At 43.2% G+C, this 26,349-nt stretch overlaps 1 protein-coding gene and 1 long non-coding RNA gene across 2 annotated transcripts; one reads left to right on the top strand and one right to left on the bottom strand.

Annotated features, from left to right (window-relative positions):
* Window positions 1–1,149: 1,149 nt before the first annotated feature.
* On the bottom strand, window positions 1,150–26,297 carry LOC149524674 (uncharacterized). The gene is made up of 3 exons (XR_016349160.1): window positions 26,161–26,297; window positions 25,858–25,910; window positions 1,150–2,368 (listed from the first exon to the last, which is right to left on the bottom strand). It is a non-coding gene; the product is annotated as an uncharacterized LOC149524674 (long non-coding RNA).
* On the top strand, window positions 12,755–18,331 carry FABP7 (fatty acid binding protein 7). The gene is made up of 4 exons (XM_006139453.4): window positions 12,755–13,091; window positions 13,845–14,017; window positions 15,470–15,571; window positions 17,975–18,331. Exons 1-4 carry the CDS (start codon window positions 13,019–13,021, stop codon window positions 18,023–18,025), a joined length of 399 nt encoding a protein of 132 aa, XP_006139515.1. The 5' UTR covers window positions 12,755–13,018; the 3' UTR covers window positions 18,026–18,331.
* Window positions 26,298–26,349: the final 52 nt, after the last annotated feature.

Genomic DNA, 26,349 nt, shown 5'->3' on the forward strand with positions numbered 1-26,349 from the left:
TTTTTTTCACATAAAGCAAGATTTAAAATCCCTCAATTTCACAGTTCAGGGATTTAATTTGATCTCTAAATTTACTACAATTTCTGTTCCAAAGACAATTTAATTTTCTATTATTTTTTCATAAAATAATGATTAAGTTTGCAATAAAAAACAATGTCTGATCAGTCAGATTCGAAATGTGTCCATGACAAAGAATTTAATTTTCTTCCTTTTCTCCCTGTAACTTACCAACAGTAACACAGCCTCAAGCCTTCATCCAGATATGACCATCACATCTCTAGCACTGGCCACAATAGAGATTTTAAAATTGAATGGAAAAAAGTTATTCAATATTTTCATCACAACTATAGTTGGTTGGAGGAATTTTAAGATAACTACCTCAAAATATGAGAGTCTATAGAAATCAAAATGCTCTTCAAAATTGTGTCAATGTAACTGGAATTTGTTTAGGACAAAACAATTGGAAAAAATTTGTTGTGTTGTAGTGTTGAAATTTGAAATTACATCATTTCCAAGTTTTTACATTTTTATATTATATCATACACAATCTTCAAAAATCTAAAGTAAAACAAAATGTTTCACTTAATGCAAAATGAAAATGCTTAGAATTCAAAAATTTTCTGTTTTTGCTCTGATTTTGAATGAAGCCAGATTTTGAAGTCTCAAAATATTTTGTGAAACAAAAAACTTCCATCCTCTGTGTATCTCTAATCATAACCCTTTCCATTACACCAGGAAAGCCAGCCAGATATACCCATATCCACCACTCTTCAGCCATGCTTCTCATCCAGGCTGTGTCCAGACTCAGGGGTTTTTTCGGGAAAAGTAGCCTTTTTCCGAAAAAACTTCCCCTGCGTCCAGACTCAAGCCGCGTTCTTTCGAAATTAAATCGAAAGAACGCGGCTTTTCTTTCGATGGCGGTAAACCTCAATTTACGAGGAAGAACGCCTTCTTTCGAAAGTTCCTCTTTCGAAAGAAGGCGTTCTTCAATGTAAATAGGGCTTCTTCGAAAGAGAGCATCCAGACTCACTGGATGCTTTCTTTCGAAAAAGCAAGCCGCTTTTTCGAAAGTTCAACGTGCAGTCTAGACGTTCTCTTTCGAAAGAGCCTCTTTCGAAAGAGGCTTGCAGTCTAGACATAGCCCCAGTCTGCTCTAAAAATATTAAGGACTAGTCGACTAGTTGATTCCCCCCCCTTCCTGCCTCTATCAGACAGATATATCAAAAGGGGTTGAGAAAGAGGAAGTACTTCAAAGCGGCAGCGCCGCACAGGTGATCCCAGGCTCAGCTGTGCGACACTTCCCCTTTGAAACTCCACCTCAGCATTTCAAGGCGGTAGCCCCGCGCAGCATTTCCATGGAACCCAGGATCAGCTGGGGAGTTTCCTGCAGTGTTGGAACCAGTGCCAAATGCAGAGACAATACACCTCCCTCCCTATTCCTACTTGAGAATGTGGTACTGTGACCAAAAGGCTAATGTGATCAGACATATACACAGACTCTTGAGATCATTTTCAGTTGGTTATTCACGATGCCCCCCAAGTTTTGAATCATTCCACCCCATGTTAGACTAGCTCATCTGATAAGGTTAACCTACTGGCTAACATTCTTTGTTCTTAGACATAAGACCTTACATTTGGTTATACTACAATGCATACATTTAGCTTGGGCCCAGCTTTCCAACTGATTCATGTCACTCTGTATTAGTGTCTTCTGCTCTTCATTATTTACCACTCCTCAATTTTTGTTATCTACAAACTTTATGAATAATGACTATATGTTTTCTTCCAGACTACTGATAAAAACTCTAAATAGAGTAGGGCCAAGAACCAATCTCAGTGTTATCCACTAGAAACACACCAATTTGATGATGATTGCCTATTTACAATTAAATTTGGAGACATATCCATTAACCACTTTTTAATCCATTTAATGTGTGCCATTTTGATTTTTATATTGCTCTAGTTTCTTAATCAAAATGTCATGTGGGCTCAAGCCAAATGCCTCATAGGAGTCTGAATACATCACACCAACACTATTACCAAAGCAATTTGTAATTTCATTATAAAAAGATACAGAGTTATTTTGACATGATTTATTTTCCATAAATCCATGTTGTTTTGCATTAGTTATATTGGTCTCTTTTAATTTTCCATATAGTAAATCCTAGCTATTCCATTACTTTACCTGGGGTCAAGGACAAGAGTACAATTACCTGTTTAATCCCATTTACCCATTTTAAACATTGGCACAATATTTCTTCCTGTCCTCTGGAACTTTGCCAGTGTTCCAAGACTTAATAAAAAAATCAATATCCATTGTCCGGCCTTTTTTTTTAAACTCCTCCTGGATACAGGTGCTCTGGACCTGCTGATTTAAAAATATCTGATTTTAGTAGCTGCAGATTAACATCTTCCTCAGTTACTGGTGGCATAGAAATATTTAATAATAATTTGGCTTTATTTGAAAATACAGAGCAGATATAGTTATTGAACACTTCTGCCTTCTCTGCATTATTGACAATTCTAACATTTCCATCTAGTAATAGCCCATTGTTATGTTCCTTTTGTTCCTGATATATTTAAAAGAATGCCTTTTTATTTTCCTTAATTGTGCTGTCCATGTATTTCCTTAGTGTCCTTCTGCTTTCCTTATCAATCTTCTTCCAATTTATAACCGGTTACCAATTTTTCCCTTTCTCCATTTGTTACATTTAAAAAAAAAAAAAACATGTATAATGCTTTCACTTTTAAACAGGAAAAGCAAAGCAAAACAAAGCATTAAAATATCTGGAATTCAAAGGTTAAATGATCATTTATTCTGGGAAAGTTCCTCTTTCTTTCATAAAATAGGAAGAGGATGAAGGTGATACATGGTGGAAGGGGTGGGCAGGAAGCTTATATAATATATCCCCAAAGCTTCCTAAGATTCAGCCAACCTAATAGTGATGGTGGTAATAGTGTCACCTAGTTCTCTCCTCATTTGGTCTGGTCAGAGCATTTTTAGGTTAAGTCAAAAAGCAGCCCATTGCTGTGATGGAAAAAATAGCTGGGTCTCAGAAAGGTAAGTCAGGAAGGTGATGCTGGCTAATTGTTGGATGAAACGACCTCCAGGACTTTAAGATCCCAAAGATATTAAAATCCCCTTATAGTTCCTTCTTTAAAATATCCAGAAGATGCATAGTCAACCCTTTACTGTCCCATTAGTTTCACCAAGCAAAACTAATGTCAGGCTATTTCTTTCCTTTTCAGGGTATGTCTACACTAGCTCGTTAATTCGAGCTAGGTAGGCAAATGAGGCAACCGGAGTTGCAAATGAAGCCCGGGATTTAAATATCCCGGGCTTTATTTTCATGTTCCCATCCGGTCGCCATTTTGAAATTTCACTAGCCTGAACTCACTGCCACGCAGCTACACGCAGCAGTGAAACGTTAATTCGAACTAGGAGTAACAGTTAATTCGAACTAAGATCTTAGTTCGAATTAATGTTTCACTGCTGTGTGTAGCCGCATGGCAGTGAGTTCGGGCTAGTGAAATTTCAAAATGGCGACCGGACGGGAACATGCAAATCAAGCACGAGATATTTAAATCCCGGGCTTCGTTTGCAACTCCAGTCACCTCATTTGCCTACCTAGCTCGAATTAACGAGCTAGTGTAGACATACCCTCAGAGAATTCCTAGTTCCATAAGAATGCTTAGAGGTCATATCAAGACCCAGAATTATAATGCAAAAGGTAAGTACCAGTCTGTCCTACTCCCAGTCAATCTCTCCCAGTGAATCACTCTGGTGGCATGTCTATGGTGGATAAGAGATAGTTCCTCTTCTCTCTTGCAAAGTTTCTGAGCTGTTACTCTGCTCTGTCAGGGTTCAGCAAAGCAAGTATCTCTCGCTTCTACTGCCTTTCCAAATGCATTTTCTTCAACATCTTTGGCCTCTATCTGGTCCTCTTTCTACCACACTCTGTGACTGGCATTTGTACAACACAAAAATGGATTTAAGTAGCAGTTTTATAAACAGGAACATTATATGATCACTCATGCAGCTGCATAATTGCAGAGCACATGGGACCTGGTCCATAAGTAACTTTTGCATTTAAATTTTGGATTTCAAAAGAACAGCACACCAATAAGCTAAACCTAGTTATTTTCTATGATTCAGCAGCAGCAATGAAATAATTCATCATTATTAATGGAATCAGCTAATCACGTAGGGTACGTCTACACTAGCCCCCTAGATCGATCTAGGAAGGCTAATGAGGGCGACCGAAATTGCAAATCAAGCCCGGGATTTAAATATTCCATGCTTGATTTGCATGTTCCTGGCCGGTCGTGATTTTAGAAACTGACTAGCCCGAAGTAACTGCCCGCGTCTACACGCAGTGGTGAAACGGGATTCCGATTGAAAGCCCCAACTCGAATTAGCTGGTATTCCTCCTGCAATGAGGTTTACCAGCTAATTCGAATTAGGGACTTTAAATTGGAATCCCATTTCACTGCCGCGTGTAGACGCGGAAAGTTACTTCGGGCTAGTCAATTTCTAAAATGGCGACCGTCCGGGAACATGCAAATCAAGCACGAGATATTTAAATCCTGGGTTTGATTTGCAATTCCGGTCACCCTCATTAGCCTCCCTAGATTGACTAGGGGGCTAGCGTAGACGTACCCTTATGTAAGGGGTCTGTTACCCCTTACTAAAACTCTGTGGGAGTTTTTTGGTTTATCAGCTTCAGAAGGGGAAGGGTTCATGAGACTGACAGACCCCAGAGACAATGGAAAGCAGTCAACACTCCAGCTCAGCCTGACTGACAAGTTGTAAGTGGGGATTGTTCTGGCTCTGGCTCTGAACAAACAAGCTGTGTGCAGAAGAGGTCCTGCAAAGACAGAGAGCTGAAAGAGGAGTACAAGAAGAAGTCCTGCAGCGACAGAACCAGACACAGACAGGCCAAGCAGTGCAGACCCTGTGTTGAGCAGCAGACTGGCAGTGCTCAGAAAGCCAAAAGGAACAGAGAAACAACACAAGGAGCTGGAACTGGCCAAGCAGCACAGCCTGCAGCTGGATGTGGTGAGCTACTGGGACCTGCAAAGTGTGGGGAAAGGCTCTGGACTGGGAGAGGGGTCTGGCCACTTAGAGACTGAGGCTGTGTGGTCACTGCCAGTGCAAGCGTGTCCAGCCTGCAGCCCCTTGCAGCACATCCAGGGCTTCTAAGGAAGAGACTGTGAACTGTCCTTACACTCTGCAGACTGCTGTGTTGATGTCCCTGTGCTATAGAGCAGGGCTGTGTGTTCTCATTTAACCATTCTCATTGTTTCTTATTCTATTCTCTTTAATCAGTTGATGTTTAATAAATTGTATTTGCTTTGAACCTTATGAAGTGGTCACTGGGCCAAGAAGGCCTGCAGTGTAAAGAGAGCACCTCGGAGTGGGGACACCCTAACTCCTGCCCCTAGTGACTACAAGGTCAGGGATTAAGCCCCAGGAAACCTGGGCCCAGCCTTGTTGGGGTTTCAAGGGCTCTGCTACTCAGGAGAGTGGAGGGGGAGCCCTCAGGATCAGGGAGCCGTGGGGTAAAGGAAGTGGGAGCGGGGACTCAGATCCTTTCGCTGGTTCATTTCACCGGGGTGTATAGAAGCCAGGAAAGTTCCCCACAAGAGCGGGACCATTCCCCCGCTTACACTTAGGCAACTGGAAGGTACTTGAGATAATTTCAGCTGAGGACACTTTTGTTGCCTTGTTTTTTCATAAGACTGTCTGACACAAAGGTGATAAGCAGAACATGAGATGAAATCAGACTCAACACTCAGGTAACACAGTTCTGTCCTCCTACAGAGTGGGTGTATTCTCTAAAACTACTGATAATACCAGTTCATGTTCATCCTTCACTCACTATACTGAGCTTCACAACTGATTCAAACCAGCCTTGAAGATACTGAAAATTACCTGAGCCTCTGAAAACAGAGACAAATAAAGATATGAACTCTATCATGTATTCAGCCATGCAAAATACTTTTCTACACTTTAATTCAAAAGAAAACTCTCTATGTGTTTCTACATGCAAATCAGAGCATTAAGGAATCTGATGATGGCTGGATCATTTTCAAAAGGACTAAAGGTAACATTTTTAGATGTGCTTAAGTCACATAGGTTCCTAAATCCTATTCACTTTCCAAGGGAAATAGATACCTAATGATCAATGAGTCTTAAGTCTATTTTAAAAATTTTCCATTCAGCCAGACTCCTATGCACATATAAATTGCAGGATACACAGAGAATCTCACAGCCAAGGCATAGCTCTATGAGTCTACAGCTCCCATCTTAGTCTATCCCTTTTTTCTGCGTCTGTGTTACTGAGGTAGGTATCAGTGAGGCTCTGAGCCTAACTGGGCTCTTTATGAGCTACTTTGATATTAAATTAATAATAATCTAAAAATACGGTATCCTCTTTTTAACTGAGAATTTGAAAAAACTGTGAGCTAAAAATGCTGTAGAGTGGGAGTCTGGCAGCATGCCCAAGACAAAAGGGAATAAAAAATGTGTGTCATTCTCCTGAATGCATCAAATTTTAATCTGAATTGAAAGCAGATTTCTTTGTCCCAGGATGTCTCACTCTTTCATTTTAGGCAGGCTTTACTATGCTCTAAATAACATTTCCATAGCAGGATTTAAACAGGAAAAATGGGGTACATTTTTTTATATAATGGATGTGCTTAGATGATGCAGCCATCACTGTCTTCTCAAGGTATCTTACAACATGTAAAGATACCCACATAATTAAAAAATACCATTCACAAAGGACATTCTAGTGAAATGATTCTGTTTTATTAGGGCTATTGTCTTGCTGAGGAGGCACAGAAGATTACCAGGAATTTCACTGCATTCAAGTCAGCTTCAGCTAGAATTTCCCTGCAATCTTCAGTCTAGAGACTCTAGGGACAGCCTGTACAGAAGGGTGAGTAGAAGCCTCATCTCAGGGACTGTTCCAATCTAAATATTTCCAGCAACCTGAATATTAAGCAACTGGTATCAGGTTTCCAACAAAATAATTAACCAGGAGCTCAAGGCAGTGGGCCTTTTGTCAACCCTCCTGACTATGTGAACCTGGCAATCATATTGAGCTGCTCAATACTGTGCCCCTCTCCTCCACCACTGTCTCACTACCTGAAATGTTGTTGCAAGAGCTGTCATATGAATGAGGGATTGGAGTCTATCTCCCCAAACTGAGGGCCTGATTATCAGTCACTCTGGGTATGTCTACACTTGCACCCTAGTTTGCACTAGGGATGCAAATGCAGTCATTCGAAATAGTCAATGAATCAGGGATTTAAATATCCCCCACTTCATTAGCATGATCTCATCGGCGTGCTAGTTCGAATCACAGCTGATTCAAACCAGGAAGTGTGCACCGGGATGCGTTAGTTCGAACCAAAAAATGAGGAGTAATGTTAGTTCGAACCAAGGGGTTTGGTTCGAACTAACGCACCACGGTGCGCACTTCCTGGTTCGAATCAGCTGTGATTCAAACTAGCGTGCCGGCAAGATCATGCTAATGAAGCATGGGATATTTAAATCCCCGCTTCACTGACTATTTCAAATACCTGCATTTGCATCCCTAGTGCGAACTAGGGTGCAAGTGTAGACATACCCTCTGTTCCTGCATATGGGGCAGGAATGGAATGGGTAGGAAGACAAAGGTATATTGGGACTCTGAAGTAAAGACATACCCTAAGCAGGGGTAGCAGGTTTGTAGAAATTTTTGTGGTGCCCAAAATGTCCAGAGTCAGCACCCCTTTCTATCCAAACTCCCTCCCCGAACCTGCCTAAGTCTCTGGGAGGAAGTTTGAGTGGATGAGAGTGTCTCGGATGCAGAAGGGTCAGAGTTTGGGTGCTGGGTACAGGTTCTGAGCTGGCACTAGGGATGGAGTGCAGGAGGGGGTAGAGGAAGGGAGTTTGGGTGCAGAAGGGGAAAAAGTAGGGCTCTAGGAGAGAATGTGGGTGTGGGAGAGGGTCTGGGGTGCAGGCTCTGAGATGGAGTCAGGAGGCAAGTTCTGGGCTGGGGCAGGGGTTGGGGTGCAGAATGGGGTGAGGGATGCAGGCTCTGCGAGGAAGTTGGGGGCACAAAAGGGTGCAGTGGGAGGGAGGAGGGATGCAGGGGGAGTTTGGGTGCAGGAGGGTATATGTCAGGATGGGGTACAGGGTCTGGGATGGGGTCTGGATTCCCCTTGTATCCCTCCCCAGCAGTCGCCACTGCCCTAGTTGGAGTGCTCAGCTCACCAACAGCCTGGCTGGCAGGCTCCTTCCTTCCCCTACTCCCTCTGGCTGGGTCAGTGCTCCAGGAAAGGCCAAAGCCCTCTAGCTTGAGGCCAGGTGATCAGAGAGGGTGTGGGGCCCCTACCGGATGAGGGCAGTAATCAAGTGACAGATGATGTGAGGAAAGCTGAAGTACTTAATGCAGTGGTCCCCAACCTTTTGGGGCTGCCGTGCACCCGGGGGCGGAGCTGCTCATGCACCGCGTGTCTGGGGGTGGGCCTCTCACGGGCCACACATCCGGAGGCGGGACCACACATGTGCCATGCGCCAGGGGCCAGCACCAGCATGTGTCGTGACCCCAGGGCAGGAGCCGCCCATGTGCCAGGTGCCCGGCACTGGCATTTGCTGCGACCCCAGGGTAGGGGCCACCCATGGGGACCACTGACAAGGTCAGCTCCCACATTAATGCGCTAAGTAACGCAACATGGGACGAAGGTGGACAGCCCTTGGTGGGGAAAAAACAGGTTAGGAACTATTTAAAAAAGCTAAACGTACATAAATCCATGGGTCCAGACTTAATACATCCAAGGGTACTGAGGGAGTTGGCAAATGTCATTGAGGAGCCTTTGGCCATTATCTTTGAAAAGTCGTGGAGATTGGGAGAGATCCCGGATGATTGGAAAAAGGCAAATGTAATGCCCATCTTTAAGAAAGGGAAGAAGGATGATCCAGGGAATTATAGGCCGGTCGGTCTTACCTCAGTCCCCGGAAAAATCATGGAGAGGATCCTCAAGGAATCCATTTTGAAGCACTTGGAAGAGGGGAAGGTGATCAGGAATAGTCAGCATGGATTCATGATGGGCAAGTCGTGCCTGACCACTCTGATTAGCTTCTATGATGAGGTAACTGGCTCTGTGGATATGGGAAAGTCAGTGAATGTGATATACCTTGACTTTAGCAAGGCTCTTGATATGGTCTCCCACAATATTCTTGCCAGCAAGTTAAGGAAATGTGAATTGGATAAATGGACTGTAAGATGTATAGAAAGCTGGCTAGAAAGTTGGGCCCAGCGGGTAGTGATCAATGGCTCGATGTCAGGATGGAAGTCAGTTTCTAACGGAGTGCCCCAAGGTTCGGTTCTAGGACCGGTTTTGTTCAACATCTTTATTAATGACCTGGATGAGGGGATGGATTGCACCCTCAGCAAGTTTGCAGATGACACTAAGCTAGGGGGAGAGGTAGATACGCTGGAGGTCAGGGATAGAGTCCAGAGTGACATAGACAAATTGGAGGATTGGGCCACAAGAAATCTGATGAGATTCAACAAGGATAAGTGTAGAGTCCTGCACTTGGGACAGAAGAATCCAAAGCATTGTTACAGGCTGAGGACCAACTAGCTAAGTAGTAGTTCTGCAGAAAAGAACCTGGGGATTACAGTGGATGAGAAGCTGGATATGAGTCAACAGTGTGCTCTTGTAGCCAAGAAGGCAAATGGCACATTAGGGTGCATTAAGAGGAGCATTGCCAGTAGATCCAGAGATGTGATTATTCCTCTTGACTCGGCTCTGGTGAGTCCACATCTGGAGTATTGTGTCTAGTTGTGGGCCCCCAATTACAGGAAAGATGTGGATGCATTGGAGAGGGTCCAGCGGAGGGCAACCAAATGATTAGGGGGCTGGAGCATATGACCTATGAGGAGAGGCTGAGGGATTTGGGTCTATTTAGTCTGCAGGAGAGAAGAATGAGGGGGGATTTGATAGCAGCCTTCAACTTGCTAAGGGAGGTTCCAAACAGGCTGGAGAAAGGCTGTTCTCAGTAGTGACGGATGGCAGAACAAGGAACAATGGTCTCAAGTTGCAGGGGGAGAGGTCCAGGCTGGATATTAGGGAAAACCATTTCACTAGGAGGGTGGTGAAGCACTGGAATGGGTTACCTAGGATAGTAGTGGAGTCTCCATCCCTAGAGGTGTTTATGTCTCGGCTTGACAAAGCCCTGGCTGGGTTGATTTAATTGGGATTGGTCCTGCCTTGGGCAGGGGGCTGGACTTGATGGCATTCTGCGCTCTCTTCCAGCTCTATGATTCTATGATTCAGGTAGAGCTGAGCCCTGCATGTGCCAAAGCTTCACACAGCAGAGACATAGGGCAGCCTCTCTGCACCTCAGCTAAGCTCTGGACTGGTGCATGGGAGGGGGGACACTTTTCAGCCTGTTCATGCACCAAACTTCCAGGTTCCACAGAAGCCCTCCTGCAGGCAGGGGTTAGCACCCTCTTCACCCCACCCTTCCCTGGTCCTGCCCCCAAGGAATGCAGGGCTGCTCTGCCACTTAGGCTCCCTCCACCTTACTGGCCAGGTTCACTAAAGCCTCTGCAGTCAGGTTCCCTGGATCCTAGTGCACAATACAGCCTTAGGGTTTAACCCCTTCCTGCCCACACTGTAGCCTGGTTATGTTGGTGGCCAGCCGCAACTTGGAGGTGTTAGATGCTTTTGACACTGTGTGGGGAGGAAGGAAGGAACAAACTGCTTCTAGTCATAGAGGAAGTGTGTGTGTGGGGGTGGGGTGGGGGGTGGGGGCCGGAAGAGATGAACTCTGAAAAGACATGGGCCAGGTCATCCCTTCCGTCCCCTCTCCACTGTATCTGGAAGCAGCTCTCATCCTTTCCTTCCCACACACAGTGCCAAAAGGCTGCTGCTGGCCACCTTCTGGTGTGAACTCTGGCAGAAACCTAGAGAGACAGGGCATGTGGCCCTTCCTGTCCCCCTACATGTTGCTTTGGGAAGACATGGTGTCAGGTGACAGGAGAGGTGGGTCCATCCCAGGAGCCCAGCCAGGCATGGAAGGTGGAGAGTGCAGGGCAACGAGGGTAAGGTCTGTCGGCCATTTCCTCTGTGTGTGTGTGTATGTGTGAGTGTGTGTGTGTGGAGAGAGTGAGAGTGAGAGAGAGTGTGTGTGTGTGTGTGTCTGTGTGTGTGCGCGTGTGTGTCCTCTCCTCATGTGTGGGAGTAGAAGTGTGTGTGTCATCCCTCCTTGTGTGAGCCTGAAAGCCTTAATGATAGAAAGGTAAATAAAAGAATCCAACTACACAGTATTTCTTTTTAATGGGTGTTCACTCAATTAGATGTTAATTTTAATGTTTGTACTGCATAATTGTGATTGATTTCTATTGAACTCAAATACAGGAATTTGAACAGGTGCCCCATATTCAACATAGGGAAATATGGCCATCTTACCTAAGAGTGAAAGAGATTTACCAAATTAGGCATCCTAGCAGCAAGACATACGCAGTATTTCAAGTGCCTAAGAGAAGCCCAAATGTCAATCATTTACAAAAAACCCATTTACAGAGAATTCAAACTTATCTCCCCTTTTGTTCCCAATCTATTTATATCTCAATAAAGGTATAAGCTCTTAACCTTGAACCATGCGACAGTCTCCAAATTTTGCTTCCTTGAATCACAGAATAGCTTATTCTTTCAGACCCTCAGTTTTCCTAACAAAGGGATACCAGACCATTTGTTGTTTTTTAAGTTTTAAGTTGTTAGCCCATACAAATTTTAGGCTTGTATGAATGGCTAACATAATTTTGTTGGATAGATAAGGCTGATTTATGAGAAACATTCAGGAGTGTTGGTTACCACACAGGATCTTGAAACACTTTCAGCCAGCCATTTTAAGTAGAAAAAACATGCCCCTAGAAAAAAAAAAAAAAAAAAAAAAGAGTAGTGCTAAGCTGAAATTGTTTAAGATCAGTTTTTTTAAAATAGTTCCCAAACGTGATTAGCTTACTAGAGAAGATGTTCCCAATCAGAGATAATGAAGGGGAGTGACGGCTATGTAACTGGGATAGCATCCACACAATTTCCATTCCATGAAAGGGGGTGCACTAGCAAATGCCAGACGAGGCATTAAAAAATGGGCTTGAAAATTTAAGCTCTTATCTTAATACAAAAGTTGCAAAATAAAGATAATGTGAAATGAATCCAGTAAAATGTTGTAGTTGTTGTTGTAGTTGTTGTGGATATTCAATCAAGCACAGTATCTGGTTTTCTTCTCTTAACTGGGATGTCTGCCGGGGCATCTCAGTTAAGCAGATTTAGCACAAACCTACAGGAGTGTGGTCTCTCCCTTCTGTAGAGCCTCTTTGTTGAATCTGTGCTTGTTACAGTCCCCTTTTATGCCTTGCTATTTGAATGTGTAAGAGAAAATACTACATTGTCTTTGCAAGAGGATAAGAATTTAGTTTTGTTAGTGTCTTTTTAAATTGTCACCAGCTTAGAGTGCAACGGAAGCCAAGCTGAATCTCTTATTGTGTATCTTTTCTTTGAGACTGAAATTGCTCTGCCAAGTTTTCGAGCAGGACTTGAAAGACATTCTCTTTTTTTCCCCTTTTGCATTCCCCTCCCCCAGCAGCAGCAACAGGGCCTCTCCTCCCACTCACCACTCTCTCTCTTCTAGGCAGGAGAGGGCTTCAGGGTAAAGGGCAGGCAGCACAAGACTTGCTCCGCTAACCCAGTGGCCTGATCCAATCACAGAGAGGACTGAAACCCTGCAGCCCCTCCTTGCCTTAACTTCAAAGGAAGAGGGAGAATGCTAGGGTGGGGTTTGCAATTTAGGGCCTTTCTTTTTTGCAGGCCTCTTCTCCCCATAAGAAGGGGGCTGAGTTGCAGTTGAGGTGCAGAAGGATCACTTAGGTGTAAAATCCTAACAAGATAGGACTGGACACAGCCTCCCACCTGCCAATTTCATTCCAACTGCCTAACCCTTCCAGCAGCCACAATGGTTGATGCATTCTGTGCTACTTGGAAGCTGACTGACAGCCAGAATTTTGATGAATACATGAAGGCACTGGGTAGGTAAAAGGAGCTTCTGCTAACCATCTTTCTGGCTGTTGAAATTGTTCCTGAAGTTTTGATGATGTTTTCCAGCACAGATAGGCTGGAGAGTGATCGTGGGAGTTGAGGTTTTGCATTGGATGAAAGTATCTGAATGATTTCTGAGTAGAACCAAAAAAAGAATCACTATGTGTATGAAGTGAATAGTCTGTGCTGCTGTAGAGAATCCGAAATTGTTGTGGCTTTGCCTGCTCTGTCATTGCCATCAGTGTTTAATTCTTTATCAAAGTTAAGGTGATAAAGATATCATTTGCATGGTGGGTTTTTAAGTGTGTTTATGGAGAGCGGGGATCACAGTGGTAATGCACGGAGCCTGTTTTTAAACCTTTATTTTAGGAAAAGAAAATGAAATCAATTGCATCAACAAAGACTAATTGCAAATAAACACATAGGTTCCTCTCATACCGGCATGATAAAGACTGCCATATAAATAAGCAGGAGAAGAAGCTGAGATGCTACACTACACTGTTGACCTAAGCAGTCATTGTTGCAATATATTGTGTTAGTTAAATGGATACCTAAAGACACAGAAATTTATACAAAGAGCTTGAATGTAGGAACACAGATAGCAATTGGGCACAGAAGTGTAATGTGTAAGCATGATAGTGAAGGGAGCAGAACAGGATGTGAGTTTTCACCTCACTGTTCGGCAAACAGGGTGTAAAAGAAATCAGGGTCTGATGGCTTTTTGTTTTCATTTGGCCGTTTAGGAGTGGGGTTTGCCACTCGGCAAGTGGGGAATGTGACTAAACCCACAGTAATAATCAGCAAAGAAGGGGACAAAGTAGTGATCAGGACCCAAAGCACTTTCAAGAACACAGAAATCAGCTTCAAATTTGGAGAAGAGTTTGAGGAAACTACCCCAGATGACAGAAACTGCAAAGTAAGTGAATATATACCCTCAGGCTGCAGCACTCCCTTCATGTCACTTCCTAACCAGCAGTTGTTTAGCCACTGGAATCTTCATCTTTGGAGATTTTTAAGAGCAGGTTAGACAATCACTGGTAAGGGATGGTCCAGATAATATTTAGTCCACCATGAGTGCAGGGGACTAAATTAGATGACCACTTGAGGTCCCTTCCCTTCCTTTCAAATCCCTTATAATTTGAAAAGTCTTATTTTTTTGTGTATGGAGGGAGGATTAAGGAGGATGATTCAACTTCTTCTCTAGTTAGTTAATTTTCTAGTACAGAATGGGACTATTGGGAAACACAAGACTAAAACTTACTCATCTAAAGACAACTGTAGCTTTTTGTTCTGCCCTTCCAGTATGAAGAAGTTCTGCTAATGCCATCCATACAGGCAGTCCCTGATTTACGCGGATCCGAATTACGTCAGATCCGCACTTACGAACGGGGCTTTCTCGCCCCGGAGCTCGCAGGCAGCGGTCCGCCACCTTGACCTCCGGGGCGAGAAAAGCTGCTCCCGGTGTCTCTGGTCTGCTGGGGACCGTCTCCAGCAGACCAGGGGCACCGCGAGCAAAGCCGCAGCCGCAGCCGCTGCGGCTTTGCTCCCCGTGTCCCTCGTCTGCTGGGGGGGGGCGCAGCTAGTGTGCCCCCCCCCAGCAGACCAGGCTTTTGTTGTGGACCCTGGGGCAGAGCAGCTGGGGCGCTGCCGGTTGGTCCCGCAGCGCCGCTCTGGGCACTACTGGACCAACCCGGCAGCACCCCAGCTGCTCTGCCCCAGACGTCCTGATTCAGCCGCTGCTGAAACTGACCAGCGCTGACTACAGGAAGCCCGAGGCACAGTTGCTCTGCCCCGGGCTTCTTGGAATCAGCCGCTGATCAGTTTCAGCAGCAGCTGACTTGGGGACGCTTGGGGTTCTTAAGTTGAATCTGTATGTAAGTCAGAACTGGCGGTCAGTTTCAGCAGCGGCTGAATCTGGACGCCAGTTCCAACTTACATACAGATTCAACTTAAGAACAAACCTACAGTCCCTATCTTGTACGTAACCCGGGGACTGCCTGTATTTCTGTACCAGTCACTTTAATAAAAAGAATTTGGAGACATTATTCTCAACTGAAAATGAGGAAGTACATGGTCCCTGACCTTTGGAGTATTTAAAAAGTTGCTACACCAGAGCAAATGGGAAATTATCATTTAAATGACACTGAGACATGCAATGTAGGACTTATTGCATCCTTTTTGTACAAAAATGAATCAAATGGACTTTTCATTTTAAACAAAAATATTTAAAACTAATTTATAAAGTTAGGCTTGCATAATTTTTTGAAAAGAATCCAATAGAGGCTATTGTATATATTCCCTAGAAATCTGAATAGAATCTGCTACTTCTTTAAATTAACCCTTCTATTTGTATATTTTGATATCCCAGTCAGTGGTAACCCTGGAGGGAGACAAACTAGTTCATGTCCAGAAATGGGATGGCAAAGAGACAAACTTTGTTAGAGAAATTAAGGATGGCAAAATGGTAATGGTAAGTAAAATAATAACTAATCTCCCATATATCAGATACAACTATTTGTTCATATCTAGCAAGAACATGTTATTTTTATAGAAAATATAAAGCTAGTTATCCATAAAGATGGTAATTTTTGTTTTTCTTCATTTAAATCATTGCTCTGGGGTGGGGTTGGGGATGAGAGGTTCAGTATGCAGGTTGCCCCCGGGAGAGAGGACAACCCCAGCCCTCTCTCATTGCAGCAGCTTAGGGCCAGGTGAGAAGCACCTTTCCATGGCTGCTGCAGCTCCAGCAGGCATAAACAAGGGAGGGGTACATGTCCCCAGCTGGGTAGATCCAGGTTCACCTGCCCCCTGTGCTCCCCAGCCACACCGTGCACTTTCCCCTCACTCCTTGACAAAGGAGAACAGTCAGCAATGTTCCTGCATGAATTGAGGGGGGGAGGGGGGGAAGTTTCAGCCTTCCCTCCCAGACTCCTTAAAAGGTGGCAGGGGGGGGGGGGGGGGAGAGGTTCAGGCCTCAGGCAGTCCCAAAGAAGGAGAGCACCCCCCACTAGCCTCTTTCACCTACCTCGCGATTCTTTCTCTTTTCTGTATGGTTTTATGAGAAGCAATCCCATTCCAGACACATCCAAACACTTGTTGCTTTAAGTTAAGATAAGAGGAAGCTGTATTACGAATTTGGTGGTTCTCACTCATAGGACAGGTCTATACAGCAGGGCTAAAGCCTAAATAAGCTACGCAACTTGAGCTATGTCAATTGCGTAGCTTAAGTCGAAACAGCTTATTTCAGCTTTTGGCACTGTCTACGCAGCAGAAAGTCTGAGAGAACACACTTCCTCCAACTTCCCTTACTCCTCATAAAATGAGGGTTACAGGAGTTGGAGTAAGAAGTCCTCCAGCACGCCATTAGTTTAATATTATGTCAAAATAACTGCTTGTAGTGTAGATGTACCCTTACTGTTTAGGTGGAATTCTTGAACAAACAGTCTGACAGACAGTCAGAATCTCTCAAATACGTAGTAGATATATAGCTGCTTTGAATCTGTTTATGGACAATAGAAAACTTTCAGCATTTTTTCAACCAGCTATAGTTAACAGTTTTTAGAGAATATCAATGACATTTTAGATTTTTAAGGAAAGGTTATTTAAATTATTGTACTGATCTCAAATGAAACAAAATACACTTCTGGAACTGCAAAAATATGACATATTTGATTAAATACCCATTTTAGACAGATGGTATACTAAAATAGATCACAACATAAAATTGTCTTATACTTGCATGTGCAACTAGTTACTTAAAGTATTTCTCTGGGGTAAAATATCTTGAGAATTTTTGCATTTAATAATGCAAAATGCATCTAATGGAGTATTCCTGCTTAGATTATTTTCCAGAATGATGACTAACAGATCAGGTTTATGTGAAAAGTAATCTTTTACACTTTTAACCCAAATGCCCCCAGTGATTGTTTGAAAACAGGATTATAATGTTATAATATAATGTTGTGGCAGTGTTACTAAAGCTATGACTGAGAGAGCGCACGCTTTCTAAGTCCTTATAACACTGAGAGGAAGGGGGTTTGGAAATCTAGCCTGCGGGTTGAAATTTCTCATGTTTGTTCTTGGCATGAAAAGGAAGTATGTTCAGCTACTTTATTTTCTGTTACCCAGCCATTGGAAAATCAGTTTTAAACTTAAAATTGCAGACCCAATACGTAGCAGGTCAATGAGAAATGTGTGTTGTTTCTTTCTTTGTTACAAAGCAAGTAGTGATAGTTTGCTGCAGATGGGAAAATACCATCTTGCAAGAAATTTGAACAGGAATTGGGGACGCAAAATTCCAGATACTCAAATTACTATTCACAAAGCACTATTGTATACATATGTATTGGGAGTTTCATATACTAGAATTACCAGCTATATTCAATCATTATATACACATCAGTGGACATGGTACATCAGTGGTCATGAACACTTGATCCCCTTTACACATACCGCTTACATATAGTAAGCATTGCATATGAAGATGGGAAATATATACAGTGCATTGCGCATTCTGTGGATCAATGGGGATTCTGTTTGTTTGAAGGAAATAGTTTTAATATAGGTTCAATTTAATGGCTGAGAGTTTAAATGCATAAAAGTTAGGACATTCTGTTTGATTCCCAGGCATCTTTATTTTGGTCTCCTTTTTGATCTATTGTGTATTTAAAACAGCAATAGAAAGGTCTGATTACTTTAGAAACCACACCACCTTTGAATTCTGACTTAGTATTAAAGGTGCACTTGTATGTTTTGTTTACTTTTATATTATTTACATCCACAATAATAACCTGTATGCATTGAGCGATATGTAGAAAATAGTTATGAAATATGGCATAGTGTTTAACTTCTCTATTACTTCTCCAACTTGCAGACTCTCACTTTTGGTGATGTAGTTGCTGTTCGTCACTATGAGAAAGCATAGAACCTACCTGTCTCCTGTCCAGGTGTTACTTCTGCTGGATGCATTTTACTGCCATCCACAACTGAACATAGCTAAGTGACATGAACATTACTGGCATAAAAGATTATCAAAGAGTTTGTGGGTTGTTGGTATTTTTGTTTTTATTTTATACCATCAAATTGGCAAACTTTTGTTCTATAAAGTGCAACAGGTAGAACTCTGCATTAAATCTCTGAAACGCTGTTTTTGTTTTTTACAATAAATGGAACATATTTGACATATCATGGAATGTAATTCAAACTTAAAATTAAAATGTTTTAAAATCCATACCAGCTTTGCATTTAATGGACTAGTATTTCAGTGCTTTGGATGGAGATCATATGAAAAACATTTCCAAAATGGGATTAATACTGCAGGTAAAGGGGATGGCAAGATGCTACAGTAGGGAATGCTATATAGTGTGACTTTGGTCACACAGGAAACCAAATGTGACTTCACTCCAGTTTAGTGACATCACTTTGCTTGAGAAACTCAGGAGCATCATCTTTGCAATGGGGGAAGAGTGGTGAGAGGAAACATTGGCAACTGACAGCCCTCTTCCCCTCTGATAATTCACTTATAGCCTGATCCCAAACTCACTGAAGTCCATGCAAACACTTCCACTGACTTCACTGAGGTTTGAATAAACCCCTTCCTGGTTTTTGTGTTTGTTTTAACATGGCTAATGGAAGAAATGGGTGAGACCTCTATGTTCCTCAGTGCAGAGGGAGGTAAATCAGAACCAAAAGGCAGAAATGCTCCATAGATGGGGAGGAGGGCCATAGGAATGTAGCAGACCCTGATCAATCTCCACCAACTCTGTCCACAAATCTATACAAGTGACACCATAACAGGACTTAACCGCATAAGCCACAACATCAGGGGCTCATCCATCCACCTGCACATCTACTAATGTGATCTATGCCATCAAGTGCCCGCAATGCCTTACGCAATGTGTACTAGCCAAACTGGACAATCTCTGCGCCAAAGGATAAATGGACACAAATCAGACATCAAGAAAGGTTAAATACAAAAACCAGCAGGAGAACACTTTAACTTCCCTAGACACTCAGTTACAGATTTAAAAGCAGCCATTTTTCTACAAAAAAACAACAACAAAAACCCTTCAAAACTAGACTACAAGAAGAAAGAGCAGAGCTGCAAATCATTTGCAAATTTAACATGATCAAATTAGGACTGAATAAAGATTTAGAATGGTTATCTCACACCAAAGGTAATTTTACCTCTTTTGGTGTTTGCACCTCCCCATCAGCTGCTGGGAGTGAGCCATACCATCTTGACTGAATTCGCATCCTTAACACTGATCCTACACTTAAAAAGTTACTCCCTTCTTTTGATACACGAATATATATTTGATATACTAATACCTATGGTTTCCTGCCTCTGTATAGGTGGCCCCCAACTTGCGACATGATTAGTTCCCGGCGAAGTGTCACAAGTCGGGGGCATCGTAACTCAAACCCTCATTTACGATAGGAGCTGTGCACCATCATAAATGTGGGGCCGAAGACATAAGTTGGGTGTTTTTGGCCCCTTCCACACTTACAACCATTTTTGTAAGTGCGGGGGGTCGTAACTTGGGTGGTCGGAAGTCAGGGGTTTCCTGTAATATCTACTCCAATGCATCTGATAAAGAGGTTTTTACTCACAAAAGCTTATGCCCTCAAAAATGTGTTAGTCTTTAAGGTGCTACAGGACTCCTCATTGTTTTTGCAGATACAGACTAACATGGCTACCCTTCTGAGACTTTTCAGGGTTATAGCTTGCCTTTCCTATGGAACCTCAGATGCCACAGGGTTAGTGAGCCTTGCTCCCTGGGGGGAAACATAGAATGGAAACCCCATGATGTGAACCACATTCTGGAGTCCCTTCTTGTAGTTGTATCATAGGATGGTGCATTATGGACCTTAATTTGCATGGAGAGGCAGTTTTCCCTTCTAACAGCAGTACTGCATTTTACAGAAATCAAAATTGTATTAATAAAATATCTTAAAAGCAATATTAGTGTGAACTGGATCTATACCCTATATTTCTACTAATAATGTAACAAATAAAACCAAAAAGAGTTACACAGCATCATATTTGTAGCTCAGGGTGCATCTACATTTCACCATAATTGGAAATAAGATACACAATTTGAGCTATGCAAATTACATATCTTATTTTGATGCTATTTCGAAATAACTTATTTCGGCATCTGGTGCTGTCTGCAGAGTGCCAAATTTGGAAATAAAGAGCTATTCCAAAATGTCCATTACTCTTCATAGAATGAGGTTTACAGGGTCATTGGTACAGCAAGCTGATGTAAGGGGCTTGCTGTGAAGATGCAGGATAGTTATTTCAGGATACTCTGGAATCTTGAAATAGCATTGTAGTGTAGACGTAGCCAAAGAGAAAAAGATGTAAAGAGAATCCCCCTTCTGTTAGGACATAGCATCAATGGGCCATATCTCCTTTTGGTTAATTTACCCCTTTTTTGAACAGTGACACAGGGCTTAGTTCTGACATTTACCAATAGGCCACATTGGGGATGCTGCAGAGGCATATGGCTAGAAGGATGCTTGAGGAGGGGAAAATTGCACCTGAGCTCCCAGGCAAGAGGCTGGACCATGGTATTCCTTGCATCTGCTAATGGGTGTGGTGGAAAGTGGCTCTGGTTTTCCCCCACAGTAGGTGGCTGTCTTTCATAAGGACACTGAGTGAGGACCAGTGCTTGGTCTCAACGACTGCAACTATGGCTGGCCCTAATGTGCAGAGAGCACAAGAGCACCTCATTTTGTTAGTGTCTAGGCACAACTTGGTGCTAAAAAAGACAAGAATAGAAGCTCTTGTTTTATAATCACCTAAGTTTTTCAGGGAAGTGCTCTCTGAAAGCAAAATCCCACTTCTATTAACTAAGTGTAAACACACAGAAGAAAACCCCGTTAATACTGAAGCATCATGAACTAGGGATGTTAAATATCGGTCAATTGGGTAGTCCATTAACCTCATGAATTCTTATCAGTTTCATGACTATTCTGTAGTCCCCGGAAGTGGGGCTGGCAGCCAGTGCACTTTATCCCCACTTCCAAGGAGCCCTCCGCACTGCTGCTTAGCAGTGCGGGGTGCCAGGAGGGAGCTGGTCCGTGAGAGAAAACAGTTTAAAAACCAGCTCCCCTCGTGAACCGGCTACCTGTCATCCCTGTCAGACTGGCAGCATCCATTGTCCGGGATGGGAGGCTGAGCTCCTGGACCTGAGACGAGCCGGAACTGAGCTCAGCTGCCTGCCCACCTGTCTCCTCATACACTTTAAATGCAGAACTGCAGCAGGAGTAGGTCCTGGACCTGGCGCAAGCCAAGACTGAGTTGGCTGCTGGCCATCTTGCTAAAAAATGTACTCGGGGTGAGTGGAGGGGGGGTGGAATGCATGTAGTCTATAGCATTAACCTATAAGCTTTTCCTTATCGGTTAATCAGTTAACCGACTATACTATTACAACCTTATCATGAACATACTTGTGTTATTAATCACTTTGGGGCCTGATCCACAAAGGTGCAGAGCTCTTGCATCTGCAATGGACTTCAGTTAGAGTTGTGAAAGAGCCTTCAGAACAGCAGGTTTTGCAATCTTTTCACATGCATAAAGTGCTAGCGCTGTGTTCTAAAAAAGTGATCTTTTAGGCCAACAAGAGTGAAACTGGATTCTGGGTTGTTATGGCCTCTGTAGTCCATGTGTGCAACTTTAAGGGCCTCTTTTCTGCACTATCCCGGTTGATTTAAACCACTGATTCAGTGTAATAATAGGGATTGTGTCTGTCATCCATCAGTATGGCTCACATCACAGCTTTTTCTTTATGTATGCAAATCACATGATTCCCTTTCCCAGACATCCCTTTCTCAGAGATTTGTGAGCAGATGCTTTTGCTTCATCTCCATGGAAAGAAGCCATGATTCTCTACTAGTGGCATTAACATCCTTGACAACTGATTTATAGGGTCACAAAGTAAAAGAATAAAGTCTTTATTACTTGTGCAGAAAGGAATAAGAAGATGGCTAGAAAAGGCTCTGAAGTACATACAAGGCCTGAATGGTAAATATTTAACAATGGAACTCCCCATTCCTGCTGTTGTTTACTCGCCTTATATGCATTACAAACACATTTAAACAAAGGCAGTTGTTCCTAACCCCTTCACTTCATGCCCTATATGCTTATGTTTTACATGTATCAGCTACCCAGTAGTACAACTTTACCGTCCCAGCCTTTTCCCCTGTCCCAGGCTTTTGCCATCTCAAAAGTAAACAAATGAATATAAAAGGAAATTAGGTCTAGGAGAAGCAGCATTTGTGAACTGCCTGTGGGGTTACTGTGAGTGGGGGAAGCGAAAGATGGAGAAAAGCCAGACATACAGGACTTGCGCTAGGAATGTTAAGTAGCAGTTAATTAGCTAATTGAGTAGTTGATGGAATTTCCATTGACTATTTGATTGGTAAATGGAGGGGGGGGGGGCGCTTGCTAACCCCGCTGTGGCTCTGCAGTTTAAATGCAGCAGGAGCCGGGCACACAGGCAGCCCAGCTCCTATTACTTTTAAACTGCAGAGCCTCAGTGGGGTTAGTCCCGGCTCGCACCAGCTGTGGGACCACTGTGGCGGAAACAGTGCTGCGGGGAACCTGCTTCTAATCCAGCTCCCCCCAGTACTGGTTCCTGCTCCCCTCTTACTGCCTCTGTGTGAGAGGCAGCAAGTAGGGGAAGCGAGTAGTTTCTTACATCCTTACTTGCAACTTTGGATGGACATAAATATTTCATAATATAGTTAGGAAAACCATAGTAATGCAAACCATTAAAAATACCCAGAAGGAAAAATACATTCACTAGATGGAGAGCAATAGGACATTTAGGCTACGTCTAGACTACATGCCTCTGTCACCAGAGGCATGTAGATGAGGCTACCAGGCATAGGAAAATGAAGCGGCGATTTAAATAATCGCCGCTTCATTTAAATTTACAGGGCTGCCGCGCTGAGCCGATCAGCTGTTTGTCGGCTCAGCGCGGTAGTCTGGATGCGCAGGTGTCGACATCAAAGGCATTTGTCGACCACCCAGATAAACCTCATTCCAGGAGGCATACCTGGGTGGTCGACAAATGCCTTTGATGTCGACACCCGCGCGTCCAGACTACCGCGCTGAGCTGACAAACAGCTGATCAGCTCAGCGCGGCAGCCCTGTAAATTTAAATGAAGTGGCGATTATTTAAATCGCCGCTTCATTTTCCTATGCCTGGTAGCCTCATCTACTTGCCCTATAGTCTAGACGTAGCCTTAGAGAACAGAGACAGAAAGAGCCTAGAGGCGGAAAGCATAATTCTGATCTTCTGCTATTAAAATATCACTGGGTTAGTTAACCTTAGAACCTCGTGTTTTCCCTTGTGAAAAACAATTCTCACTTTTTTGTCTATAAATGGCATTATAACCCTCCTGTAGTATGAACAAATAGGCATTTGTATTTGCAATATAGCTCACTTACTTCTTATATTATGTCATGAGTACACATCTCAACTCTCACATCTTATTAGGTTTTAACTTAATTTTAATATTTCTATAATTACTACAGTTTTATTCATTCTGGAACCTACGATGCTTGAGGATATCCCTTCCAAGTCATATAAAGTTTTAGAATTAAAATTACTATACTATATTACCCAAAGATTAGTCCTCAAACCATAACTGTTTGCTTTGGAAAATGGAGGAATGCAAAACTGGGTCCCAATTCTGCAGACGTTTAGGCTCTGATCCTGCAATACATACATGCAAGCTCATGAATCATTATGAAGTATATTAACAGGGGTGTTGTAAAGTAAGGCAGAGGTGGTAACTGCCCTACTCTACTTAGCACTAGTGAGACCCCTCAGCTGGAGTACTGTGACCAATTCAGGGTACCTCACTTTAGGAAAGATGTGGACAATTGGAGAGTCCAGACATGAAATGAAATGAGAAAAGGTTTGAAAATTTGACCTTTTTGAAAAAGTATAATAAACAGGGCATGTTTAGTCTTGAGAAAACCGATGGGGAATCTGATAAATCTTCAGATGCCTTGAAGGCTTTATAAATAGAACTGTAATCAGTTGTTCTCTATGTCCATTGAAGGTGGAACAAAAAAGTACAGGGATTAATCTACAGTAAGGGAGATTAAAGTTAGATCTTAGGAAAAGCTTTCTAATTATCAGGATAGCTAAACTCAGAATAGACTTTTAAGAAAGATTGTGAAATCCCCATCACTGGAAGTTATTTAAGAACAAGTTGGACAAACACATGTCAGAGATGGTCTACGTTTATTTGCTGGTGCTTCAGCAAAAGGGACTGGACTTAATGATTACTCAAGCTCTGTTCCAGCCCTACATTTGTATGATTCTATGAGGTGCAGTGGTCCATCCATGCAGGATTTGAGGCCCTATACAAATGTGCAACTTTGCTCATGGGAGCAGTTTCATGGAGCAAAGTTACACACATGCTAAGCATTTGCAGAATTGGATCCTTTGTTAGTAGCTAGAACCTAGACTGTAAAGACCAAATTCTGTCTATTACACTCCTAATACTATTACTGTGCTGTTGCATAGCACTTTTTGTCCACAGGTCTCAAGCCACTTTACAAAAGAATTCTCATTCGTCCTATTTGACAGATGGTGAAACTGAGGCACTGAATCAAAGTGGCTTGCAAAAGGCCATCCACTAGGTGAGAGACTAAAGTATGAAACACAACTCTCCTGACTTGCAATGTAGTGCGACCATACACCTCTTTCTAGGGCACCTGCAATCTCAATCCTAAAATATTTTTAGTATGTTCTCCATTGTAGCTCTAGCAGGCTTCCCTACATGTCAGAGGTTTCTGAGTGCATCCCAGTACTAAATATGCCCCAACAACAAAAGCTTGTGACAATGAACTCTGTTAATAACTGGCCTAAACAAGTGGCATGCTAGCTGTTACCTCTCAAGAGAGAGATCTTGGAGTTATTGTGGATAGCTCTCTGAAAACATCCATGCAATGCACAGTGGCAATCAAAAAAGCAAACAGAATGCTGGGAGTCATGAAGAAAGAGATACATAATACGGACAATATCTTTTTGCCTTACTCTCTCTATAAATCCACGGTGCACCCTTATCATGAATGTTGCATGCAGAGGTGGTCACCTCATCTCAAAAAAGACAGATTAGAATTGGAAATGGTTCAGAAAAGGGCAACAAAAATGATTAGCGGTATGGAACAACTCCCATACAAGGAGAGATTAATAAGATTAGGACTTTTCAGCTTAGAAGAGACAACTAAAGGGGGGATATGATAGAGGTCTATGACATCATCAGTGGTGTGGAGAAAGTGAATAAAGAAGAGTTATTTATTCCTTCCCATAACACAAGAACTAAGGGTCACCAAATGAAATGAATAGGTAGCATATTTAAAACAAACAAAAGGAAGAATTTCTTCTCACAATGTACAGTCGACCTGTGGAACTCCTTGCCAGAAGATGTTGTGAAGGCCAAGACTTTAACAGGTTTAACTAGATAAATTACTGGAAGCTAGGTACATCAATGGCTATCACTCAGGATAGGCAGGGATGGTGTCCATATTCTGTCAGAAGCCAGGAATGGGAAACAGGGAATGGATCATTTTATGATTACTTGTTCTATTCATTCTCTCCGGGGCACCTGGCCTTGGCCACTGCCAGGAGAGGATACTGGGCTAGATGGAACTTTGCTTGACCCACAATGGCCATTCTTATGTTCATGCTTTAATGTACTGTAACTAATGGAAAGCACTGCACTGACCTCCAGACAGAGGGCTGGATCATCTCATTAGACTGGCTCTCCTGCCAACTGTCCTAGGGGAAAGAAAGCACCCTAGTTACAACTTCCACAAAGAGGTGACTTTTCTTCCTGGCAGTCTTGGCTTTGAGTGACAAGGGCCCCATCGCTCTCGGGACAACGGCTCCTCCCTTTGACAGCATGTCTACACCCCCACACCAAACCGGGGACTGGGTGACCTAAGCTTGTGTATCTGGGGTTTCCAAGTCCAGGCTTGAGCATCCACATTACATTGCAAACATGGGTTTAGAAGAGCTGCAGCCGCACCTCACAGCCACTGCCGCCGCACAGCGCTACGCAGAGCTTCTGGCTCAGGTGTGTCCACGCCGCAGAGACGCCCTCGGCCTCCGACACCGCAGGTCCCAGCTCTGAGCCGCCCCCCAGCAGGGTCCTAAGCCCTGAGGTCTCGCTGACGCCGATTCCTTTGTGGGCGGAGGAAGGGGGCTGGACTCACAC

Source organism: Pelodiscus sinensis, chromosome 3 (genome assembly GCF_052426305.1).
Source record: "Pelodiscus sinensis isolate ZL-2025 chromosome 3, ASM5242630v1, whole genome shotgun sequence".
Lineage (NCBI taxonomy): Eukaryota > Metazoa > Chordata > Testudines > Trionychidae > Pelodiscus > Pelodiscus sinensis.